This window comes from Maylandia zebra, linkage group LG14, assembly GCF_041146795.1.
Source record: "Maylandia zebra isolate NMK-2024a linkage group LG14, Mzebra_GT3a, whole genome shotgun sequence".
NCBI lineage: Eukaryota > Metazoa > Chordata > Actinopteri > Cichliformes > Cichlidae > Maylandia > Maylandia zebra.
In genome coordinates, this window is record NC_135180.1 from 25537832 (window position 1) to 25548334 (window position 10503).

Consider the following 10503-nt stretch of genomic DNA (forward strand, 5'->3'; position numbering starts at 1 on the left):
GCTCATTAGACACACATCTTAGAACTTCAATAACACCAATTTGTATCACAATCTTTATGAAATCAATATTAAAATTGAGGAATCATCTTAACCACAAAAGTATTGGAGTTAGGTTTGACCAGTACCCTATTACAGTCACTGGAAGCACTAGTCTTACCATTGTACAGGTTCCTAACCACATCCAAGCAGGAAATCCAAGTCTTTTCCTCCACAGAACCACAATAGATCAGACTTGGAAATAGGTATCTGGTATTGGACCAATTCACAATGTTTATTATTTTATTAAACCATGAAAGCTTTGCTGCACTTCACCTACCTCTGTTGCATTATAGTAAACATGTATAATTACCCTCCTTTGGCATTTAGTTGGGTGGTGTGGTCATGTTGGACGCTCTGAAAACAAAGAACTCAGAACATAACATTTAGCAGGGGTGTGACTCATGTGCAAAGCAATCATGCAGTGTAAACCTTTTAATTCTTTACACATCATGATTTCTCTCAGTAATGATACAATAGCATTTGCTGGTGATGTTCAGTAACAACAGCATTAATGAGACAGTCAGGTCAAGGCAATATGACAAGATCAGACCTAATTATTAGGCTGATGATTAACAGAAATGACATTCATTCACTGTAGCAAAAGTAATTTGTAATAACATATAAAATCATTAGTTCATCTTCCTCGCAATGGTATTTGCTGATAATCCATTGTGGGCTGGTTTGGAGGGGGCCCCCAAAGACCTGGTGGATTCAGCTGTTGTTGTGATGCCAGTGCTGCTGCTACTGCATGTTTTTATCTTAGTCTTCAAATCCATAGGTGTTGTGACCATCTGCTTGGCCTGTTTTGTTAATTTCCTTTTCATTCTGTCAGGGCTCTGTGTGCGGGTAGGCAGAGGTGAGGATCCAAAAGCAGGACTCGCTGAAAACCATAGCTTTATAGCTGGCGATAAAAACAAAACATGAACTGAACACTGACTGCAGAAAACAGAAATCAAACCAGGGAAAAACACAAACTAGAACACACAGGCAAAATCTGATTGTACGACGTGACACTGAGCAAAGACAAACACAGAGCTAAAATACACAGGCCTCGACGTACCTGGAAATCCCTCACCTAGGGTCTTCTGGGTGAGGGATTAGATCAAACACAGAGTGATTCAGAAGGCCCCTATGAGAAGAACACTTAGGGAACAGTTCACCCTGCCCATGATAGGGTTGCCGGGGCCCCTCCCTAAAGCCAGGCCCAGGGAGGGTGCCCAAGGGCAAGCCAGGCCTTAGTCCATGGGGCTTGGCCAGGCACAGCCCAAAAAAAGGACATGGGCCCATCGTCCTGCAGGAGGCACCGTAGGGGTCATGGGTGCATTGTGAGCTGGGTGGTGGTCAGGAGCAGAGGCCCTGGCGGACTGATACCTGGATACCAAGACTGGCAATTGGGAAATTGAATTTTACCTCTCTGATGGGGACAGAGGCTGAGTTAGTGTGTGAGGTTGAGAGGTACCAGCTGGATATAGTCGGGCTCACCTAAATGCACGGCTTGGGCTCTAGAACCAGTCTCCTGGAGAGAGGTGGTGGACTGGAGCGGGTATCCTAGTATCTCCTCGGCTTCCTGTCCGTACATTGGGCTTTCTTCAAGTGGACAAGAGGGTTCGTTCCCTGCGCCTTCGGGTCGGGTAACGGGTCTTGACCATCGTCTGCACTTATGCACCAAGTGGCGGTTCAGAGTACCCAGCATCTTGGAGTCCCTGGGTGGGGTGGTAGAGGGTGCTCCACCTGGGGACTCTGTGTTCCTACTGGGAGACTTCAATGCTCATGTGGGCAATGACAGTGAGACCTGAAGGGGCGCAAACGGCCTACCGGATCTGATTGTTGTTGGACTTCTGTGCAAAACACAGTTTGGCCATAAGGAACACCGTGTTTGAACATGGTAACGGGCTTGGTTAGCCTGTGGGAATTTGGAGGCAGCTGATAGCTACCAACAGGCCAAGTGGAACACGGCTTGGGCAGTGGCTGAAGCAAAATTTTGGGTGTGGGAGGAGTTCGAAGAGGCCACAGAAAAAGACTTTCGGACTGCCTCAAAGAGATTCTGGCACACTGTCTGGCGACTTAGGAGGGGAAAGCGATTGCTCTACCTACACTGTGTATAGTGTTGGTGGAGCGCTGCGGACTTCAGCTGAGAAAATATTCAAGCGATGGAAAGAATATTTTGAGGACCTCCTTAATCCCACTGTCATGGCTTCCATGGATGAAGTGTGAGATGGCCCCATAACAGCCCTTTTGAATGTCTCCCTAATTATGAGGTCTCAAGGTTGGCAAGTATGCTCCCACTCCCCAAATGCTCTCAGCCAGCCACAAGCATGCTCTGCTACTCTGTCATAGTTAGCTGATATGACTGATAGGCTTAACGGCCTCTAGACTGTGGAGCAGCTATGCCATAAGTGAGTGGCAATGTGAACACAATAACACAACAATCAACTAACTTGTAATCGAGTGCGTTACAATATGTAAGGAAACATGTTAGAAGTGGCTACAGGTTGTATTTATTTTAAAGAACAGAACAGACTCAATATATGAAGAATCATACAGAAGGGTGAGAGAAGGCCAACAACATCCTAATTGTCCTTCTCACCTCAAGCTTCATGTTTTGAACAAGGCTCAAACACACAAATATGCATAAACACGCATATTTAACCCTGATAAAGTTATTTATTGTTAGCAGATTAGACATGCAACCCTTCTGCCTCCAGACAGCAGACAAGTACAAGCTAAACTACAACACTAGCAGGATATTCCTTTGTTTAGAAAAACATTGCATATAAGATAACAAAGCAGGTTGTTGTTTTGAGCCAGCCCTAAATCAGAAAGCAGGTTGTTGTTTTGAGCCAGCACTAAATCAGATTCTCTTGAGTCTAATTAAAGTTAAAGAAAATGTAGTTTAAACTGTATCTCAGTCAATTAAAAAATTGATAACAAATACGTATTTGGGATTTAAGCACATATAGAATATATTTTGAATAAGACTATAGTATATCACAGAGTTACTCCTCTCACCCCACCTTTTTGTTCCACAGGGATTAATTTTTGCTACTTTAAAATGTATAAATACAAGTCTTACTGTATACAGTGCCATATAATGCCACCCAGTGGTTTAGGTTTTCCAGACAGCATGCCATCTACGCAGAAATGGCCAGAACAGGGGTGGGCATTTTTACAACTGTTATTGGTAGCGTGTTTCTCTCATAGTGAGGAGATATGCAAGAGAAGAGGGGACCCTGAGAACCCCCAACTGTCTAAGAATGGGGATATTATACTAGGAGGGATGTTCTCTTTTCACAGCAGCTGGAAAGACAGAAAGGATAACTACATGCAGAAACCACTACCACTGCAATGTACCAGGTATAACATTGCAAAAATTTATTCAATTTTGAAATATCTAAAAGTGGTCTCCAAAAAAAAAAGGTGTCAGGTCTTTTGTCTCATTCTGGTTTAGATATTCATGTATTTCAGTTGTGTTACTGACGGATTGATTTTAACTGAGTGACATTTAACAATGTTCTGTGTCTTCTTCAATGTGAAACTAAATATTATATCAATTATTTACTGTTTGGATCAAGTTTGAATTTCAGAGAGTTCCAGTTTGCCCAGGCTATGCGTTTTGCCATTGAGGAGATTAACAACAGTTCAGATCTACTGCCAGGAGTCTCTCTGGGCTATAAAATGTATGATACTTGTGGCTCCATTGCCAGAGGTATAAAAGTTGCACTTGCCTTAGTAAATGGTAATGAAATTTTTTCTGCAGTGTCTGGAGTACCCTGTACCAGACCTGCATCAGTGCAGACCATTTTGGGAGAGACTTCTTCATCTCCTTGCATGGCAATATCAACTGTAATTGGGCCATTTTATATACCAATGGTAGGTAGGATTGGTAGAAATGTAAGAATTTCTGGAAAAAAAAAACCCCCAACAAAAACCATTTGCCTTTATTGTTCCACTTTATCAATATATATCATTCTTTGTGTTTTTCCATGTGAATGAGTTCTTTTTCCTTTCTTTTAGATCAGTCACTTTGCCACATGTGCTTGTCTCAGTGACAAAACCAAGTACCCATCCTTCCTCAGAACAATACCAAGTGACTACTACCAGAGCAGAGCCCTGGCCCATTTGGTCAAGTACTTTGGATGGACTTGGGTTGGAGCTATTCGAACCAATGATGATTATGGAAATAATGGCATGGCCACATTCACAGAAACTGCACAGCAGCTGGGCATCTGTCTAGAGTATTCTGTATCTTTTTTTAGGACAGATCCCTATGAAAAAATTCAAAAGATCATTGAAACTATAAAGGCTTCAACCTCCAAGGTGATCATTGCCTTTCTTTCACACATGGATATGGATGTGCTAATAAATAAACTGTCTGTCCATGGCCTAACTGGGTACCAGTGGGTAGGCAGTGAGTCTTGGATATCTGATTCCCAAATAGCTGCAATGGATATACATCACATACTAGATGGTGCCATTGGTCTTTCAATTCCAAAAGCACATGTCAGTGGCTTGAAAGAGTTTATACTGAATGTAAAATCACTGAATTCATCTAATAATGAACTCTTTATTGAGTTCTGGGAGACACTATTTAGTTGTAAGTTCAAGGAGTTGAAATCAACAGCAGAAAATCCGAGGGAGTGCACTGGACATGAAGATATGACTGGAGTTCAAAACAGTTTCACTGATATGTCACTTATGTCTATCTTTAACAATGTCTACAAAGGAGTGTATGCTGTGGCCCATGCACTTCACAAAATCCTCAGCTGTAATGAAACATGTAACAAAAATGTGCAGCTAGATCCATTCATGGTGAGGTTACATTTGAACAAAAAGTAGCAGTTGTGCTGTCTGTGTTACAAAATGAGATTCAATAAATTAACAGACTGCTTGTCTTCTTAGATTTTGCAGCGCATTCTAAAAATTTATTTCAAAACAAAAGAAGGTGATGAGGTTTACTTTGATGAGAATGGAGATCCAGCAGCAAAGTATGAAATTATAAACTGGCAGCCAAGAAAAAACAGTATTGTGGAGTTTGTGACAGTTGGTCTTTACGATGCATCACTTTCTCCAGACAAACAGCTGACTTTGCAAAATAACTCATTAATTTGGGAAAGTAACACAAAGCAGGTAAGGTATTAGAAAATAATTAAAACCGTAATTAAAAGCTACAATTTCAATTTTGAATGTTTGAATTTGGTTTGAATTTGAGGCAATGAAAAATAAAGCTCAAATGATACAGGGACTTTTGTTGTAGTCATTGTGCATTTATCCATACAGGTGCCTGTGTCAGTTTGCAGTGAGAAATGTCCCCCAGGAACACGCAAGGTTCTCCAGAAAGGAAGGCCTGTTTGCTGCTATGACTGTATAAGATGTGCAGATGGCGAGATCAGCAACATTACAGGTTTTGTGCTCTAACAGAAACTTTAGAAGTTAGTGAGGCAGGCTTTGCATTTTTGTTTAATTCACATATCCCCCAAAGCCAGTAAAATACACCTTATACACCTTATAAAAAAGAAACAGACAAAAAGACCTATGCCAGATGTCTTTTCACAGTTCAAGAGTCAACTCCAGGTGACACCAAATCTTCAACGTTAATAGAAATAAAAAAAATATAACAAAACAGTCAACTCAGCAGATAACATGGGTTTGTAGGTTGATCTCTTTTCATTTTTGTATGCTCTATATTTGGCTAGGTGCAGAGTAGAAACTGGAGCAATGTAAGAAATGCATCATCTGCTATGTTGATGAGAAAGTGAAGAAATGTCAGGAAACATGTTGCTTCTTCTCTTTATGATTGTGTGACATCAGTAGCTTACTAGAGTAATTGTAGAAATGATATAGGATAAAGTAGATGTAAACACTGAAAATTATGCACTTGGGGAAAAGTGAAAAATCTACTCATGAAGTGTAACATCTGGTTCATTATCAATTTGCAGATTCTGTCAGCTGTGTGAGATGCCTCCCTGAGTTTTGGCCAAATCAGAAAAAAGATGCCTGTATTAAGAAAGAGGCAGTGTTTCTATCATATGAAGAAATTATGGGAGCACTCCTGACTGCTGCATCTTTATTTGGAACATGCATGACTACTGGTGTGGCATTAATATTCTTCAAATACAGGAAAACTCCTATTGTGAGGGCAAACAATTCTGAGCTGAGCTTCCTGCTGCTCTTCTCTTTGACATTGTGTTTCCTGTGTTCTCTGACATTCATTGGTCAGCCCTCTGAATGGTCTTGCATGCTGCGACATGTAGCATTTGGCATCACCTTTGTCCTTTGTATCTCTTGTGTTCTGGGGAAAACAATGGTTGTTTTAGTGGCTTTCCGGACTTCACGTCCAGGGAGCAATGTAATGAAATGGTTTGGACCTGCACAGCAGAGACTCTGTGTTACAGGTTTCACTCTTATACAAGTATTCATATGTGTCATCTGGCTAACAATTTCTCCGCCTTTTCCATTTAAGAATTTCAAAGAATTTAAAGATAAGATTACATTAGAGTGTGCTTTGGGCTCTGTTGTAGGTTATTGGGCTGTGCTTGGCTACATTGGACTTTTGTCTCTCTTATGTTTTATTTTTGCTTTTCTGGCTCGGAAACTGCCTGATAATTTTAATGAAGCCAAGTTTATCACCTTTAGCATGCTGATATTTTGTGCAGTGTGGATCACATTTATCCCAGCGTATGTCAGCTCTCCAGGGAAGTTCAGTGTTGCTGTAGAAATATTTGCTATTCTTGCCTCCAGCTTTGGACTGCTGATTTGCATTTTTTTCCCCAAATGTTATATCATCTTACTGAAACCAGAAAGGAACACAAAAAAGAACATGATGGGAAAGGGAGCTCCATAATCATCTTTCTGAAAAAAATAAATAAAACAATATGTAAGCAATGGTTTGGATATTCAAACAACAGTTCACTTCATCCTTCGGTTACAAAGATTGTATTTTTAAAATGCATATGAATATACCAGTGACATTAATATGGTCATATTGCGAAAAGTATTCACGCTCACTCATCGAAATTATTGAATTTAGGTGTTTCAATCACAGGTGTATATAACCATGCATGTAGGCATGCAGACTGCTTCTACCATCTACTATCAAAAAGTTGATTCTGTTCATTGGACATAGTGTTTTCAGTAGGAGAAATGTTTTGTCACTCATCCAAGTGACTTCTTCACTCTCAGCTGACTTCAGCTTTCCCAAACCTACTCTACTTGGCTCTACTTTAAGAGTCACCACCATCTCAAAGCAGGATATCAAAGACATAGCACAAGTTTGTCCACGTGGAGGTATTTCTCCTCTTTATTGTGAGTGTTGTTAGAGTCATTGCTCAAAAAAGTTGTCATGGTGTGCGCTCTGTGAAAGGCAGGAGGAAGGACCCAAATGCAGGCCCAAAAATTAAACTCAAAGCGACAGCTTTATTTGCTAGAAAAACTCAAACATGAAATACAAGATAACTCAAACTAGAAACTCAAAGCACAAAACTCTAATCAGACAGCTGGGAAAACTAGAAAAGAAAACCAGGAACAGAGAACCAGAATGTTACCATAAGCACAGAGGAGAAAACGCAGCACAATGAAGGTACAACACAACAACTAACAGAAAGAAACACAGGACTTAAATACACAAGCAGGACAACAAGAGGATGGGGAACAGGTGGTACCCATACGGAAAAGAAATAGTAAAAACTTATATGTGATTACTCATGAAAGTGGCCACTTTCATGAGTAAATCATATAAGGCTTACATGATTTACTCATGAAAGTGGCCACTTTTGCATTACTTTCATATATTGTTTTAGTAAGTATCCAAAACATACAAGTTTCATTATATAATTTTTCAAGGGATCTTATATCTGTTTTCACACTTATATGCTTTTCATACAAGTTTCACACAAGACAGATACAAACTTTATAAGATTTATATATATCTTTTCCATATGGGTAACACAACTGGGACAAGTCAAAGAAAACAGGAAACATATGACAGGCACAGAGGCATGGACTTGACACTGAACAGAGGGAACATGGAGCACGGGGACAGGATTAACTGGGGAACAAGAAAATAAACATGAAGACAGAACTATGCCTACACTAAACATGAGGGGCACAGGAACAAAACCCAAGAACTAGAAACCCCAAAGAAGAACTAGATAGCTAGAAATACAATACCATAAACCAAAAAGACTATTAATAATAAACTATGATGAAATCAAATATTAATAATAACACAAAACACTGGGTCACCAACCCATGACCGTTACAAAAGTAATGTATTACACAAATTACACAAAACACTTTTCTTAACCCTTTAAAACCAGTCGGAGCGGGCACGCTCTGTTTTGCATAACTATTTTTAAATCGCGGTAGCACTGCAACCACATAAGCTAGCGCAATAATTTTTTTTGCATATGAAACCGGAGGAGTTGTACTTACATCTTATGCCATCAGCTTGTCCTAGGTCACGGTTTCCTTCCACATATAGCTTTGCAAAAACTGCATAAAAAGTGTTTGCAGGAACAAAAACATAATATTCCAGAAACCCCAAGTGTTTTGGAGTTTGTACGTGTTTTGGAGTTTGCATGTGTTTTTTAGTTTGCAAGTGTTTTGGATTTTCCAAGTGTTTTGGAGTTTGTACGTGTTTTGGAGTTTGCAAGTCTTTTGGATTTTGCAAGTGTTTTGGAGTTTGTACGTGTTTTGGATTTTGCAAGTGTTTTGGAGTTTGTATGTGTTTTTTAGTTTGCAAGTGTTTTGGATTTTGCAAGTGTTTTGGAGTTTGTACGTGTTTTGGAGTTTGCAAGTGTTTTGGATTTTGCAAGTGTTTTGGAGTTTGTACGTGTTTTGGAGTTTGCATGTGTTTTTAGTTTGCAAGTGTTTTGGAGTTTGTACGTGTTTTGGAGTTTGCATGTGTTTTTTAGTTTGCAAGTGTTTTGGAGTTTGCAAGTGTTTTGGAGTTTTTACGTGCTTTGTCTCTAGGGGCCAACGTACAGTTGCATTCAACTAGCGCTTCAAAATAGGAGTGAGAGGAGCAAAAAGTAGCAGGTAATTTCAAATGGAGCATTTCTGTTTGTTGCACTGTGTGTCTGCTAGCTAAATTTACAGCAGCTGTATTTCACAGTAGTGATGCGCGAATCATGAACGAATCGTTCAATACTCGAGAATCACTTTACTGACTCATGAATCATGATTCACAAGCCCAACTAACTCACTGACTCATCCCTGTTGCTGTTAGCAGCAATGTATCTAGCTTATAATTAAAATTGTGGAGAAAAACACAACATCCAGTAACATAACAAAAAAAATTCTGCTCTGAACTTGAAGAAAAAACCCTGAGTACAAGCTCACATCAAGAAAATAGCTCCTCGGTTCACAGTAGCATCGCTCTGCTAACATGCTAACAGCACATTTGAGCTACTCACCCCCTCCCTTCCTGTGCTGAATCGTAAGCCTAAGCTAATCACTCAGGACTCACTAACCCCCTACCTCCTGTGCTGAATCGTAAGCGTAAGCAAATCACTCAGGACTCGCTCACCCCCTCCCTCCTGTGCTGAATCATAGAGCGAATGAATCACTCACTCGCTAACCCCCTCCCTCCTGTGTTGAATCGTAAGCGAATCACTCAGGACTCGCTCACCCCCTCCCTCCTGTGCTGAATCATAGAGCGAACGAATCACTCACCCCCTCCCTCCTGGCTCACAGCTTCTTCTTCTTCTTGGTTGGCAACCACTGTTAAGGCACATTACCGCCCCCTGGCTCACAGCTCAGTGGACATTTAGATGAGAAAATATATATTTAACACATTTAAGGAAAATACTAATAAAATAAAAAATAAAAATATATTAAAATAAAAATAAATAAATGTTTATTAAGCAATTTTGATACGAAATTGCTTAATTTTAGAAATGTTTTTGCTCTTTTTTGCTCTATAAAATAGTTGTTTTCTTTTAGAATCATTCATCTTAGCAGTAGGATTTACATGAAAAGAGAAACAAATTAAGTTTGAGTGAAAATGTATATTTTTTGCACTCTCTGGTCGACTGACTCAGTGACTCAAAAAAACAGATTCACTTTGGTGAGTGATTCATTAAAATTCGATTCAGTAAAAAGAATCAAATTTACCACCACTATTTCACAGGGAGCAAAAAGAAAAAGAAGTAACTTCACTCAGAGATACTGTAGAGCAGAGCTTTCCAAAGCCCGCCCGAGCCATTGCAGGAGGGGGGGGGGGGGGGAGGCGGCGCTATGAAAAAGGAAAAAAAACAAACAAACAATTGCTTGGACACTGCTAGCACGGGGCGCCCACACAAACGCAAAGCAGGAGATGAAGCATAGCTGAATATGTTTCCAAACCAACTTCATTCTAAGCCAAAGACTAGAAAATATTGTGAAGCATACCTTCCCTTTGGCTTCACCTGCACAAGTGCCAAGGTAGGTCTCCCCTGCTTAATTGGTTTTCCCTGCGTCGGGAGC

At 40.1% G+C, this 10503-nt stretch overlaps 1 protein-coding gene across 1 annotated transcript; it reads left to right on the forward strand.

Moving 5' to 3' along the window:
• The first annotated feature begins 3645 nt into the window (after positions 1–3645).
• Positions 3646–10191, forward strand: LOC101470567 (extracellular calcium-sensing receptor-like). The gene is made up of 6 exons (XM_014408513.2): positions 3646–3909; positions 4054–4848; positions 4939–5166; positions 5317–5440; positions 5976–6189; positions 10173–10191. Exons 1-6 carry the CDS (start codon positions 3646–3648, stop codon positions 10189–10191), a joined length of 1644 nt encoding a protein of 547 aa, XP_014263999.2.
• The last annotated feature ends 312 nt before the right edge of the window (positions 10192–10503 follow it).

Coding starts and splice junctions, on each gene's coding strand:
- LOC101470567 (XM_014408513.2), top strand. CDS start 3,646: ATGCGTTTTGCCATTGAGGAGATTAACAACAGTTCAGATCTACTGCCA. Junction 3,910..4,053: donor GGCCATTTTATATACCAATG/GTAGGTAGGATT, acceptor CCTTTCTTTTAG/ATCAGTCACTTTGCCACATG. Junction 5,167..5,316: donor GGGAAAGTAACACAAAGCAG/GTAAGGTATTAG, acceptor TTATCCATACAG/GTGCCTGTGTCAGTTTGCAG.